General features: G+C 38.6%; 1 protein-coding gene across 7 annotated transcripts in view; it reads left to right on the top strand.

Moving 5' to 3' along the window:
* HECW1 (HECT, C2 and WW domain containing E3 ubiquitin protein ligase 1) overlaps positions 1-16,032 on the top strand; it is a 252,277-nt gene that overhangs the window by 150,500 nt on the left and 85,745 nt on the right. For 5 of the 7 annotated variants that reach the window (XM_058038828.1, XM_058038911.1, XM_058038571.1 and 2 more), the window contains 2 exons: positions 4,970-5,048; positions 13,754-13,923. In XM_058038828.1, coding sequence (XP_057894811.1) covers positions 4,970-5,048; positions 13,754-13,923 — 249 coding nt within the window. The remainder of the gene's footprint in view (positions 1-4,969; positions 5,049-13,753; positions 13,924-16,032) is intronic. The other 2 variants (XM_058038988.1, XM_058038656.1) reach the window with 1 other exon arrangement.

The raw sequence follows: 16,032 nt of genomic DNA, 5'->3' as shown, positions 1-16,032 counted from the left end.
GATCTACTTTTTAAAAGAAAAGCTCTTGTGGATACATAGTATTACCCCAGCTAGAGCCTTGCCAGTTCACAGTACCTGACTGTTTAATCTGTGTTAGATATTACTGTAGTTACAATCTGGGCTGTCATTGTAAAATACTCTTGGTTTCAATTAGCATCTTGTAAAATGGGAGCTTGATTATATGGAGCATTAGGTCATGTCCACAATGTTCACCATGATATAAAGTCAATGAAAGCAAACAGGTAGTGCAGCACTGATTTTAATATCTCTGTGATTTCCTCTGTTTAAATGAAAGAAATACTGACCTGTGGGAGGTAATTTATATCAGTTAAATGCCAGCATTCTTTTGCAGCAGCAGCCACTGATACAGAAGTGTTTTGGCTGTCAGTGAACAGTGAGATTAATTAATCTAGGTGTTTCTTCTACTTTTGGGAAAAGAAAATTCACTTAGCTTTGTTGAATCTCTTCAGGCAAGCGCAGTGGCCAAAAATGTCTTCTTCCTTCTGATGGAAGACAGAAATCCTTTCCTTCTGGAGAGGAGGAGTGCTACAGAGCACTAAGACATGAGTGTTTTCCTGTGCTGTGTGTGGGAAAAGGAGTAAGTGCTTGTATTTGTCAGCTGTGCGTGTCTAGCTGTGGTGGGTGCCTGTAATACGATCATATTTATCCTGTTTTGTATCAGCAGGACTTCAGGAACAGTTAAGGTTTGCTGCACAATAGACAAACATGCTAAAAGGAATTTAATGCTGCAAAGGAAGTTTTACCAGCATGCTGCACTATAACTGGTCGCTGTGGTGTCCAAAAGCAGGTTTTCTAGTACATCACCAGGTAAACACAGTTACAACAATTAGTTTCTTCCAGACATGTGTTCACACTCTACCTGTGTTGTAAAGTGTTTGCCTCATCATAACCTAGAGCAACAGGGAGGCCTGTAAGCAGCTTTATTTTCAGGAGCAAGAGTATTGTCCTTGTTATTCTTCCACGTATTTAGGTAGACTAGTGAAGGGAAAGGTATTTTAGGAGGTATTTTTTATTACTTGTGAGAGTCTCTGTTTCTGGCTTTTTGCTTAGACAAATTTTTAATGATGCGCTTGGAATTTTGCCTTGGCAAGAACTGATGGACTCTAATACTTTGGGCTTTCTCAAGATGATTACTTTTTTCATAACACATACCATGGCTAAAGAGAAAAAGAGTCTCAAGGGCACCCTTTGCTAGAGTGAACCTGCCTACTTTCTCATTCAGGGTCACATAACTTGCTTCTAGCATTTGCAGGAACTACTCACAAGGAAAAGTGATTCCAGGACAAGACTATTATTTTTAGCTTTCAGTCTTCTCCTTTGGTCTTGTTTTTTCTCTGTACCGAGAAAATGAAAAGCACTACCAGAGCTGGACTGTTTCCTGAGGTGAGCAAGTTCCAACAGGCTTCAGTCTGGCCTCAAGTACCTTCCCATGTTTCACAGCTGGCCATCACAGGTGCTGGTAGTCATCTTTCACTTTGTTTCAGAGGCTGAGAAAATCTATCACAGACCAGAAGATTTTACAGTGTGTGTTTACTGGAGAATATTTTAAAGGAAGTACTGATGTTTCTCTTAGTGTTTGAATGTATGTGCTGACGTCAGTGGCAATGATGCTGACTCCAGCTACATTCAAAGAAATCAAAAGGAGGCTTGAACCCAGTTCAGGAAGCCTTTGGTTTTTGGGGAGAAATTCAGCTAGGCTTGAAGTTGCAGCTCGTGTCCCATTTCATGTCTAGATATAGCAGAAGTGTGTACTAAAAGCATATTAATTCTGTTTTGTATCACCAGGACCTGTAAAATAATTAGGCTGGGTTGTGAAATGTGCAGAAATGGCATTATAAAATAAAAATATCAAGGTAATTCGGACTGAGCTCTCACTTCAAGGGCATAACAAAGCCCAGAAGTTATTGAGGGAAAATGACATTTGTTCCTTTTCATGTGAAGGACTTCAAGCCCATAGGATGTCAAGTGATGAGATGAATGTTGTCTGTCTGTCAACTAACTGTGTTTTAAGTGGCAGTTGAGAAGATAGAGGGGTTTTTACCTCCTGATGACTAAACTCAAGGTTTACTTTCAGTGATAAAACTCCCAATGTAGTTATATTGCAGCCACTAAAATCAGTCTGGATTTCCTTCATGATAAATAGCAAGCAGGAACACTGTGCACATCCCTATCTCAGGCCTAAAGATGAAACCCATTTGATATGGCTGCTGATGAGCTGTAGTGACCACTCACCCTCTTTGGTCCTGCTCTGCATCAAGTGCAGCTTTGTCCTCATTGCTGGGAACAGTCTGATACTGCATTGGAAAACAGTGAATCCAAACTGCAGCAAATAGCTCTTCTTATTTTAAGAAAATCAGACTTAATGTTGGGAGATTTGTCTCCCTTACTTCCTTGCTGTTCCTTCTGACTTCTTGAAATGCCAATATTAAAGTATAATGACTTTCTTAGCCTTCCTATTACCCTTCCTATTCTTTGAGAGAGGATGTTTGCCTGCTCCTGAGCCTGCTCTGGCATGTGCCCTGGCATGCCCGAGGACCCTATCATGGGTGGGAAAGTGCTGTGTATGTGTGAGGAGTGCAGACCAGTGCCTTCAGACCACTGGAGGATGAGGAGCACAGATTTGTGATGACAGCTACACAGGAGGCTCAGTTGTGTGAAGTCTTGTGCATCACAGGCCTCAAACCAAAGGACAAAAGCTTCTGTCCTTCAGCCTTTTTGCCCTGCATTCCCTTTCTCATCTGCCTGGCAAGGAAGAAAATTGGAAAAGCTTCCAGCAAGTGTTTAATTTTGCTAAGGTTAATTGCTAGGCATTCTCAAAACGCCTGGCATGCTGATGTAGTGCTGCATCTTAGAGAGTTATGCAGGGGTCAGCTACTGAGGATGGAACTCGTTGGCACAGCAGGGCTGGCTTTTAGTACCCTGATTGTATGGCTGAATGGTGAGCACTTGACAGGACACTGTGGGGTGCACCTGCTTCACGGAACAGATGGACCCTTCAGGAGCAAATAAATTTATTTTGTTGTTTCACTTATGGGACTGGATGTGTAATTACTCCCCTAATATAAATGGCAAGTTTTGTTAGTGCAAGTTTGACCATGCCGAGGATGCTTTGCTTTTTATCAGGATTTGTGACAACAGTCTATTATGACTGTCTCAATATAGTTTCACTAATGTAGATATGGCTCCTGAAGGGCCATTTAATACCAAATATTTTAAAGTTTGGAACAGGTTGACAGGACCCCATCAGATCCACCCCAGTTTGTTCAAAGTGTAGTCTGCTGAACTATTCATACTGGCATGATGTATGACATACATGGCAGGTCTAAATAAAACCCCAGAAAAATGTTAAAGGACTAGAAAAAAGCACCTTTTTCAAACGTGCACATATCTAGGTTGGTTGGTTCTGTTGCTATCCTGGACAAAGTCATGAAAAGACCCTAAAAGTAAGCATGAAAGCATAATGTGTAATTATTATCAGGCAGTGACATAGCATGAAAAATACATGCTGACAAGGAAATGTCATTGTTTCTTGATGGGGTCACAAATTTGGCTGGTAAACATTGTTGAGTTCTTGTCATAAAATTCCATAGTCACATACATTCTGATTTAAATGTGTGTCTGTCCAGAAATCAGTGGTGGCTTCAATAAGCATGTTGAAACCGACTTTGCTGAGAAGGCCAATAGTGCAGTTGCAACTAATTAGCTGTGATCCAATAGGGATGTTTCTATTATTCATAGCCCTGCCCGGCTCAGTACCTTTTATCCCATTTAGACAATCTGGGAGAAACAAAATGCTTATGACTCAAAATGAAGTCCAGCAGAACCCATTATTTTATAAGGTCTAAATTCATCCATATATTTTTGATCTAGATCTCATCCATGTGAGATTGTTTAATCCCTGCTAGCTGGGCTAAGTACTCACTTGCCCAGGTTTTGCACTATCTGGGGGCAGAGAGGAGGTTGTCTTCTAAGTTAAGCTTGACTACACAATATTTAATATACCGAGCAATGAGTCACAGCTGAGTGGGACTTCAGTTGCTGTTTCCCATCAGAAATTGGAACTTCACTGCATAAATGCTGTTTTTCTTTTTTGGCTGAAAGCGGAGTGGCAAGAGTGACATGGAGCTGCTGCTTCCCGGGGGCAGAGCAGCACTTGGTTTGACTCCAAAGTCGGTGGGAAGCTGTGCTCATAGCACCCCCTCCCTGCTGAGCTCGGAGTCTGACACCCGATGGCATCTCCTCTGCCCTGCTCAGGGGCTCCACACAGAAATTGCTGCTGGTGGGCTTCTCCCATGGGTGTTCTTGCTTCCCAGCTCTGATCAAAGCCAGAGGGCAGCTTGGGGCCTAATTTGCACAGCAGCAGCTCACCAATAAACTTGCTGAACCAAAGGCTGACATTGAAAACTGAACTGTGGGAGTACAAAGTGTAATCTATAGATTTTTAGGGGTTTTTTTCCAGTTCACCCTCAATGCATATTGTTAGCATAATTCACGGTAGGTTTTTTGTGCAGGGTATTAGTAATCTCTCAGAAGTCTTTCTCAAAGGTATGCAATAAACCCTCTGGAGCAAGATTTTCCACACAAGTAATAAGGTATTATAAAGATGGAAGTTGTTTCAAGAGGTGCTAGCCACATCTCCATCCTTATGTGATACTTTTATCTCCTGACTAATAAGTAGTTCATTTTTGGGTGAAGAACTGCTATATTCAAATTACATAGTATTTTTGCATCATTATGGTTTTTTAAGAGAAAGCTTCCAGGCAGGGATGACTTAGTCCATGAATGGTTAAATTATTACCTAGATGAAAACATCATTTTGATCTCTAGTCATATAATTTATTCTTAATTGTAAAACTAACTATGAATCTGTAAAAAAAACAGTTACTAAGCAATTCTCTGTTCAGTAGTTGTTGGAGACTACTCTTTCTCATAATTCTTTATCTCCCAGCAGATTTTTAAAAGCATCACCAATGAAGACTCAGTCCAGGGACAAGGAAGTCGGAGACTGATAAGTTTTTCACTGTCAGGTAAGTCACTGCTGATAAGTAAGTTTTAAGCCCAAAGAGTTTGGGACTGAAGTTACTAGAATCTTTTATGTACACAAGTGTGTAAGTATATGTATGTATATATTTATGCATGGATTCTTTGTCTGTACTAGAAGTAATGCTGAGACAAAGAATAAAAATCTATGATTATTGCCACACTCTTTTCCTTCAATGAGAGTTACGTGCTTGTTCTTGTAAGTACTTGTTCAAGTAGATTTCTGGTTCCATATTAGGTTTTTCTGTTTACAATTAAATATGTAGGTCACAGAAAGCAAGATCAAAGGCATGTGCTTTATTTACAGAGCAAAATGGATTTGTGGTAGTACTCTGTTCCTTGCAAAGCACGTTCCACAGTCATGGTCTGGACCTGAGGCAGATCCATGTGCTGTGGTGCAGAAGATTCTCTGTATTGCTCAAAAGCGACTCTCAGACTTCTTGAGCCAGAAGACTGCTCTCATTTATCTGCATTTCATGAGGAACGCTTAGCCTCATTACTTGGCATGTCACTGCAGGTTTTAAAGGCTTAATATGTTTCCATGTAACAGCTATGAGCCATTTGATCTAGCTTTGGTAAGAACAACATGTAAATCACGTCTGTAGACAGAAACCAATTTGTCAAAAGAGTGGTTATGAACATGACTCTTATTTTGGAGTCTTATGCTTGCTGGTTGGTTTCCATATTTTTTTAGCTCCTGGAAGACCAAGAGAAAGATGCTTGACTTGACTTGGAAATTCTTTGAACAGGTAGTACAAAGTGTTACCCTAGTTCAAAAGTTTTACAGGTGTGGGCCTTTAAGTGTGAAGTCCTACTCTTGGACAAGCATCTCATGATATGATTGGTTTTGGCCATATGATTTATTTCAAGCTTCCCTCTATTAAGGATGCATGTCAGTGCTTTTCCAAGTTAGGCAGCCAGTGTGGTTCTTGAGAGGTTGTGTATGATACATGGCAGATCAGACTGACATTGGACAGGGCTTTTTTAACACATGACTTACATTTGCCAGGTTGCACACTGGACATCCACCCATCAGTTGATAAAATGACAGGTTTAGCTCAACAGAAATAAAGAAGCATTAATATTTTTTAATGTCCATAAATAATCTTAAGCAGAAAATGTGGCCCAGAACTAGTTAAATTTTTTCATTCTCTCAGATTCTTTGGCCTAGTAAGCCAAGAAGTGTCAATAGTAATTTGTGGTTTCAAGAGCAGTAAAATGTGGGGTCAGTGGGCCCTTTTATGAACTAGAGTATCTAATTTACACTTTGATTGAAAGTATATAAAGACCATACCTCAAAATGCGTGTGGGATATCTAATTCATGTGATTCACAAGCAATTAATCTGCATATATATAGCATCCGTATTACTAACATCATCATAGCCAGCTATATGAAAAGCTTTGATAAAATAGTTTGGCAATTATTTTATCAAAAATCTAAGTTATCAAAATAGTTCCATTTCAGTCTTTCTGAAATTAACAGATTAACACATCACAAGGATTTATTTATTACCTTCTTAGTCAACACCACAGCAACAAAATGTCTCTCGCAAAGCAAAATTATTGCTATTCCTATATCTATTATGCTTGCTAATAAAATGCAGATGAAGGCAGACCTCCCAGAGGCATCAGAAGGAATTGGGATTCCTTTCCATTTGCACCCCTATCTCAGCAGTAACCCCTCTATTGTCATGAGTCCTTTTTGCTCATACAGGATTTTCCTTTTCAATATCTGTATTTTGGTATACTGTCATCTTCAGTCATTAGTTAATACAGTCATTACTTAAAAGTTAGGTTTCCAAATTATGATTGATTTAGTTGCAGTTAAAAAAAAGTGACTGGAGTGTCATTAATGTGACTGGAGCCCATTGCGCCAACACAGAGGAATCATGCCCTAAGCAGTCCGTAATCTAAAGAATGCAAGAAGAGCTATGCCTTCTGCCATATAACTTTTTAGAAGAAAAAGTTATTAGAGTGGGAGAGAAAAATCTCAAAGTAGGCCAAATCATAAGAAATGCTGAGCAACATGAGTGCATTTCAGCTGCCTTGTATTGCTTTCTCTACCGCTGAGAGAGTCCAGTGAGACCCTGTGTTAAAATGAACTGTGTGGAAACAGGTTTTTTTTCTAAAAAGCTGTTGACAAAGTGCTTTATTCTTCCTGTAGTTTATTGAGTATTTGGTTGGACAAAATCCAACTGTTTTACTGGAGGGTATTTTTCAGAAAAGATTTCTAGATTGAATAAAAATGTCAAACAATGAAAAAGGTGTAAAATGATCCTTCAAGGCACAAGAATATGACTAGCTTCTTGAGAATGGAAATAGCAGAGAGTTTGCACTATGTCACTAGGAGAGTTGTTTACTTCATGTTTGCTTCCTTGAGTCTGGAAGTTATTCCTGTGAAAGGCTGGTTTAGATTAATAGGTTCACTGGCAGCACTGGTCTCAAAGAAGATAATTTCCCATGATTAAGCTTCTTAATAATTTTTACGATGACTGTATTATTATATCTTTCATTATTTAAAATACCAAGAGAAATATTTTAAGGCTAATTTAGCTGGACTGAAAAAAGCCTTTAAGGAAAACTCTGCAGTCCACTTTGCATTTACTTTTCAAATGTGCCTTTTCCCCTGTTCCCAGTAAATGTCACGCTTCCAATAAGGTGGCTGAAAAGCTTCAGAGCTCTCTTGCATGAAGTACAGAAGGAAAAAAATGTGCTAAGCTTCCTGAGATGTACCAGCTACTTCACTTGCAGGTTCATAGTTTAACAGCAGTATAATGCATTTTCTGAAAGCCCCTAAAACCAGTCTTGTTGGCTGGTATATTTAGAAAGTGTTATCATGTGGTTTGCATAATATGCCTCTATGCTGCATCAAATAAAATTTTCCAGGCTTTAATATTTCACATATCTCATGTTTTTGCACACTTTTTTTATAAGTGTCCTTGGGGAGCAAATTACCAGAAGATCTGAATATTTCACAAACATTCAGGCATTTATCTCCATCACACATCTCTGAGAATCTTGTTAGTTGTTTTTGTGTGGTTTTCAGACCAGATATTCAAGTAATAACAGTTGTCAGTTTATAGAAGATAGAGCATAAATCACAACTGAAAATAGTATAAGGTCTGCTAAGGGTCATTATGACAGTAGCTGTTAGCATGAAATGCTTGTTCAGAATGCAGATATTTAATGCCCTTTATTTTCCAACAATTTTTAAATTCTAGTGGCTGACTTTATAAGTACTAATCCCACACCTTTTTCTTACTTGTCAGATCTTGTGTCAAGGTGAGGTGGCTTTTTACCACGTCCAGTACACATTGTGCCTACGAGGTATGCCTAGACTGGCAGATTGAAAGGCCTCAGAAGGCTTGGAACTCAGCTACTCCATTCTCCTAGTTAACACAGGACACCTTTCCCCGTGGTGGTGAGCTTTGTGTGAGTTTGGCTCAGAGGTATCTCACAGACAGCTGTGTAGTCAGGATCTGAGCACACCAAGATGGTGCTTTGCTCCAGTGGTTAATCACTTGCAGTGATAAAAACACCCCCTTGCTGTGATAAGGTGTTCATATTAATGGTTCAGACTTTTTCTGTGTTTTCATTTTTGATGAAGATGATTAAAAAGGTAGCCTCTCAGACATTTTGGAATAATTAATTCCATATTGCTTGTCTTTTATTAATGCACCTATTTTCTTCCTAATATGTCTACTGACCTTTATTTAAACAAATGAGAAACCCTTTTGTTTTTCTTTGAAGCATTTATAGCTAGGAAAAAAATTTCTTCTCTTTTTTACTGTCTTTAATGTTTTGCCTGGGAGCCCTGTGACAGAAACATTTTGGTTTATCTGATCCACTTAGTCTATTTTTTTTAATCTCAGACCTTAAAATACCTTCTTGTGCAACTACACTAGCCCTTTCTTTTTTTCCTGCATTTTATTTTAAAATAAAAGTGAAGTCTGTCTGTCTTTATGTCTAATTTCTGAGAGCAAAAAGAAGCACTTTATTTAACTTTTTGCATATCATCAGTTGCAGAATCTCATTCAGTAGCTGATCAAGTCAGTCATCTCCTGTACTTCAAGTAGTATCTTTATCAATTCCCCTGCATTAGTTTGCTGTGTTGGATTTTAATACTTCCTGTCATTGCACATTACTATTTGATTTCTAGAATAGATTCCTAATTTGCTTCTTGAAATCTAATTAATATCAGATGCAATACTTCTGCAAATCCATGCTCACCTTGTTCCAAAGAGGTGATTGCCAAATGAAGTTTAGTATCATACACTGCTTCATGAGTCAAATTGGCATTTTAGTAAATGCAATATTGCTGTGCTCTTACTATTGAAATATTGTTCCACTGACAGTAACTAAAAGTATTGCTTTAAGAGCACAAGGCTGAGAGGCAGTACCTATGCACCTCCCATTGAATCTTGAGCAAGCAGAGTTTTGTTGTTCCTTTCTTTGAAGCCATGCCTATATCTTAGGCAGCTCAGCTCAGTAGATGAACTGCTGCACTCTGAGGCAGGTTCTTCCTGTTCTGTCCAAGGTCTACAAAAGAAACACTGACATATTAGCACCCTGGCAATTACCTTCTCTCATTGGCAGTCTGTCCAGATACCAGTCCTGTTCAAGTATGTTTCTTCAGTGTCACAATCAGAGCTGATAGCTCTTTGGGAATTCACAAAGGAAATCTGAAGGGAAATGGTGGAGTTGTCCATATTTGGCATTTGTTGAAAGGAATTCACCATCTTTTTTAAAATATCAGTATCAGTTTCTCAAAACTAGTAGCTCTGCTACTTACTAGTCTTTGACCCTTCTGTTGGTTGTAGACTCTGGAATCTTCAGTAGAATATTCAGCAGAATATGTGCCATCAAGAGACCAGAGGCACTGAGTATTCTTAAGACACATCTATAAACTGCACAGGGTAGTCTTGTGTGTTATTTCTAGGAAAATTCCTTTGGTAAAGTCTTTTTATCCCTTGGGGAGAACAGCTTTGAGCTCCCTTAACTTAGTCCTGACGTATTGATGACCAGACTAAATGTAATTAATTTAGATAACAGACTGCTCCAGAGTCTGGTTCTCTGTCTGATTCTCCATCCTTTTCTGTCACACTCCTATATGGAGCATGGGTCTGGTTGAATACCTTGCTATGTCTGTGGGGAATTGAAGTACTATCTCTATGGTAGTTTTGCTCATCATTTCTGTCAGAGAGTCTCCTTGCTGAGCATGACAAAACGTGACTCTTCCGTGAGCTTTTGGAAGCTTAATGACTTCTATTGAGGCAAAATCAAACATGGTAAAACACAGATGTGTTCTAGCTGAGTTGTTGGAATTTACATCCCCACCTGGCTCCAATAAATGCACTGGTTCACCACAGAAATAGCCTGCATCACTATCCAGCCACCAGTGCCCCAAAGTTTGTCGTGCTGCATGGCAAATAGATTTGCTGAATGATCCTTTATAAAGCAGACAGGGAAGTTGATGGCACACCTTTGGGACAGAGGGGACATGCATGCAAGTGACCCAGGGTAAAGCTTCCTTAGGTCTCATCCAGGCACCTGGAGATCAGCACGTATGGAAGGAAAGCTCTGGAGTTGGAACAAATTCATAAGTCACTTGGGGACAGCAGCAGGCAGCAGTTAGTACAAGCCATTTTTCTCCAGTGAAGACAGCCTGGGTGAAATAGGATGCATGTACTTAAAAGTTGTGCAAGTCTGTGGCAGTGAAAGGCTGTAATTACTTTGTCTTTACCTGGATTTCTTCCTTCTGTCATCGGTCTTGAGAGATGGCCTGACATTATTAAGCTGTTAGATGTATATAACCTCTTTCACACTAAAATGTGATTTATGACTAAATGAGAAACTGGCATATGGTATAGTATTAAAAATATGGTGTATTTTTTTAAGAGAGTGGATGAAAATACACCTTTGCAAACCATAGATGAGTTATCTTTGTAGCATTTCCTCATATGGCTCCAAGAAACACACTCTAAAATTAGTGTACAGTATACAGCAAGGTACATCCCAGCCTTCTGGAATTCATTCATTCAACCAAAGATTTAAATTCATTTAGCTTCAGACCTTCACTTCAAAGTTTGGTATCTTCTGAATCTTTTTCTGAAGATGGTAGAAAAAAAATTTGTATTTGGGAAGGCAGAATGGCTGTGATTCTTCTGTTGGGGAGTTATGCTGGAGTGGTAAGAGTTACAGCAGCAAGTTACAGCAGATAGTACAGGACTTACAGATAGGTTTTCCTTCAAATGAAATTAAATTCTGCTTGTCTGCAAATATCCATGTAGCTTTATTAAGAGCTTTTTGAGTTTCGATGCCCTGTTTCTCACAGTGATGAGAATTTGTGGTGAGATATATAATTGGGATATTTGTCCTTGGGAAAGCTGATTCCGCTAGCCCTATTCATACTCTGGACAATAAAAGTGAAATTTCTAACTGACTTTTTTTTAAAAAAATCTGCATTACTGTGTAATTTCAGTAAGAAAATTACACAAATAAAATTTTGTGCCATGTGCTTTGCTAAATTACTTTTTTTCTCCTCATCTGAATACAAAAATGAGACTATTAACTGAAGCTGGGAGTACCTTCATCTTCATGGCTGTGCTCTAATTCCCATAACTGGAAAGAGGCTGTAGGTCATCCTCAATGTATTTTCTTTATGATACATGATCTATAAGTATACATAATTGAGTGCTAGGTATTTTCTATCAGTAGAAAAATGTCAGTATTTTGTTACTCTGTGGTACCCAAAGATAGCATGGTCTCTCTTTGAAGGAAAAAAAAAAACAACCCAGAAACATATACAGCAATAAATATTTCAGTTTCAGACTCTTTTGAGGAAATATCAGAGAGAAAGAAAATAAGATCCCAGAGGTCTTTCTCTCCTTTCATATGTTAGCAGCCTCAGCTAATGAACTGCTGGTCCATGTCATTCATACTCATTTTGCAATCTTGGTTTCTATTTCTTGAATGCATTTCTAACAGTACAACTTCCAAAGCAAAAGAGTTTGCCGTATAGAATTTCAGCAAGGCTGTTAGATGAGATACAGGATGGTTACACAGAGATTTTGTGCTCAGAAGAAAAAAGGGGGGGAAAAATCAGTGTTATCTTTTTGAAGCAGATAATTTTCTTTGTGTGATAGGATTGCTAGGACTGTGGCAGTACATAGTTTCAGCAATGTACTTTCAAATAAGCTCTTAGTAGTGATGTCCTCTATTGTTTTTTGTTTGTTTGTTTGTTTGTTTGTTTGTTGTTGTTTTTTTTGTTAGAGAATGTCTCAAGAATGAGATTCTTAAAATACAGTCTGTTTCAGGACCATCTGTCCAACAGCTTTTGAATATGTGCAGCATGAATTGTGTGGTGGAATAAATGATTAAAACCAATGGAAAGAAAAGCAATTCTTTTTAATTTGCACATTTTTTTGTGTTGGCTATTACCACATGTTAAGGAAGCAGCACACAACTGGGTTTGATATAGCTATTTTCTGGAAAAAATACTGATGATGGTGTGCAGTGTGTATGATTTTCAGAGTCATGCAAAATATCTGCCTTGAGGGTTTTTCATGGTCTCCCACAACCTGCCAGAATAATTGGGTTTTTAATCAGAAGAGAATTAGAAGACTGTGAAAATTAATGTTTTCAAAAACTGCCAGAAGAAAAAATATGTGTTTAAATTGAATGTTTAGGTATGCATCTCTGCAGTTTTAGAAACCATTATGTCTAATACTTTTTATCTCTCCATTACAGCAAGAGGAAATAGGCAGAATGCAGTACAGTGCTTATACCCCAATGTGAAATAAAGCTTTAAATAGAGGAGACTCTCCATGCAAAGAGTGGTGGAAAATAAATTAGCTACTGAACTCACTAATAGGAATAAGTGCTTCTATGTGCCAAAGAAAGCTTAGAAATGCATCTGGAAAAAGAGAAGACCAAGGGGGTCAGTCTGTGTCTCTTGAGCTAAAATTAATGATATACCAGCAGATTAGTTTGCATTTCATCAGCTTCTCAGTGACAGATCATAATGGGCATTGTGTCTTTCTTCAGAATGTTGTGGGGAAATTTTCAAATAAGTGCCTGGGCATTTTCTGTGTGTACGACATATATTATGCTCCCTAGGATTTCTGCAGTTGTAAAACCCTGCTTAAAATTTGGACATTATAGACAAGAGTTTTCCTGAGGTGAAGTTAACCCATGCAGGGTTTAAAGTGGGAAAAAGTGTAAAATGACTTCTTATATAGAAAAAAAAGTGGTGTAAAAGGTAAGATCTGCACAATGGTAAAATTGATACCTAGGAAAAATGGATCCATTGGGTACCAAATGCCATGACTTTGACATTAAATGACAGGATCTCTTTTTCATAGCCTTCCACTACTGTCAGGTTGAGCAAGTGCTCAGCTTATTAGAAAAATAAGTATATCACTTGAAGTTGCATAAATATTGATTTAGAAGCTGAATAAGTCTGCACAATCAGGCTGTAAATTTGCAGTTTCATTATGTAATGATTTGTAAATTCTAAATTACAAGATCATTATATGATCTTTGGCATTGAATTGCCTTACAACAAACATAGTAAGTTTTTTCACATTCCTGCCATATTGTTTGAGTTCTTACCAGTTCCCTATATACTGTTCCTAGCATGCCAAAGAGATGCCTGGAATGTGAAGAATAATTTGGTTCTTTACCTTTCAGATTTCCAGGCTTTTGGTCTGAAGAAAGGGATGTTCTTCAATCCAGATCCTTATCTGAAGATTTCCATCCAGCCTGGAAAACATAGCATCTTCCCAGCCCTTCCTCACCATGGACAGGAGAAAAGATCTAAGATCATCTGTAACACTGTTAACCCTATCTGGCAAGGAGAGGTAAGCAGCTGGAGAGTTAAGCTGAGACTTTTCTTAAAGCATGGACATCACTCTAGTACTATCTTTTTTTTTTTTTTTTTTAATTAAACTCTTGGCTAAATAGTTGTTGAGCTAACTGTGTTTGATGTATTCTATGAGTACTTGTCTCAGTAATTAGCTACAAAGATGGGTGGTACATTAAAACTTTCGGTACTTCATTGGTGCAGTTTATAAAGTTGTTAATTAATGAAGGCAGGCATGAAACAGAATTGAAAAATAAACTTGCATAGCATGAAAGGCTGCTACTAGATTTTATAGTGTTCATACACAGAGATATTATATGAAGCACAACAAGTATAGCATGCAAATAAAGAGAAGCAATATGACCGAAAAGCATCAGTGGCAACACAAATCAAAGGCAACTTTGGCACATTTGGCCATCACCTTGAAGAAATAGTCTGTAGTCTGCTTCTTTTTGTTGGAAGGACTTGTACGTATTAATGAGATCTGAGAGTTCAATTGCTGCCTGCTGTTTTTAAATTACATGCAAAATGGCAATAAGCAGGAAAGAATAAGGAATCTCTTTGGAATTAAAGGAGCCTGACATACTGGGTGTGATTTACTGGTGTGCTCTGTCACAACAATATCTCCACTGCAGGAAAGAGTAAAAGTAAATAAATACACTGCACAGATTTATTCAAATTAAAATGCAAATTGTGAAGTAGCTGAGGGATAATTAGGTCAAACTCTGTAGAGATGGAGCTGTGAGTGGGCAAAAAGACAGCAGAAATAGAATTGAATTCTCCTACCTGAAGAAATTAGATACCACATCAGGTTATGTGGTGGGTGGGGGAGGTTGTATGACTGGAAAAACAACCTTGAAGCTAGTCAGAGAAAAATGCCTTCTAGCAGGACTTAATTGAGGACATTGTTATGAGGCATTCACCAAGTGATAACTTCCCTGTGGAGCCAAGCATCAGATGAATCTGGTTGAGAAGTCCCAGGTCCAGCTGTGGAAATGGTCAAGCTAGAGCTGGCATGGAGGATCAGGCAGTTGGCAGAAATCTTTCAGTGAAGTGCATAAGACCCAGAACTAGAGGGGAGCAGGTATGAAGGGGAGACTTGCTCTCTGTGTGTGATACTCAGTCCATAGGCTCTGATAAAATGTCACAGGTGTCTTCTCCTCAAGCTGTGCCAAATGGCTGAGTTTGTGGGCTGACATTTCTTTTCCAAGTGGAGTTTGGCAGCAAGAAAAGGAGAAACAATGAAATGGCCTAATTATGGACAAGGGAAAGCAAAAGAGCACAGCTGGCTTCCAGCTTTGCTGTTCAGCCCCCAGGTTTTCTTGATTGCGTGCAAGTGTGCCGCTTCTCCCTTTCTGTTGTTAGCCTGTGAGGGGCAAGGGAGTGTAAAAGAGCCAAGCCATGGTTAGCATGTTCTCCTTCTGCCTTCTCCTCAGCTGATATTGGGATGTTTAACTGCATGCATTTGTGCTGCAGTCTGTGCAATCAGCCTCTCTGAACTCCTTGTTTTGTTACTGAAAAGCTGCATTGGTTTCTGCTGCACAGAAGACCACAGAACTGATTTTCTGCAACCTTCATGGGACAAGGGGAGAAGGAAGACTGAAAACTGTTGCTGAATCATGGTGGTAGCCATTCTTCTGTTCACCCTTTTCACTCATGGATGTGAATATATGAAGTGATAAAATACTGAGGACTCTTAGCCATTATCATTAAGAGTATCAGTCACAAGTTGTTTTCTCAAAAGCAAATTTTAGCAATGTACTATTTCAGAAGGGTCATTCTTTCCTTAGATTCTCTGTCACTCCATGTGAATAGAAGGCAAATGTTATTTTTTTTTCAGTTGAATGACCTATCTGATTTGTATTGGATGCTAAACTTGAAAAAAATCTGAAATGGAGAAATAAAATTATTGAAATATCTGCAGACAAGGATCTTTCTATATGTTCTTCATTACCCTTGAGCAAATTCAGAAAGAGTCAATTCAGTTTTCAAGGGCTTTAGCACTAAAAGTCCTACAGACTAAAAGATGACTGATTTACTTATATTAATTTGTTCTGGTATTCTTCCTCATATACTTACTAGGCTGCTCTGTTTGTATAGTAACCAC

This window comes from Melospiza georgiana, chromosome 1, assembly GCF_028018845.1.
Source record: "Melospiza georgiana isolate bMelGeo1 chromosome 1, bMelGeo1.pri, whole genome shotgun sequence".
Lineage (NCBI taxonomy): Eukaryota > Metazoa > Chordata > Aves > Passeriformes > Passerellidae > Melospiza > Melospiza georgiana.
The sequence above is the reverse complement of the archived record's forward strand: the minus strand, read 5'-3'. Positions and strand labels throughout refer to the sequence as shown.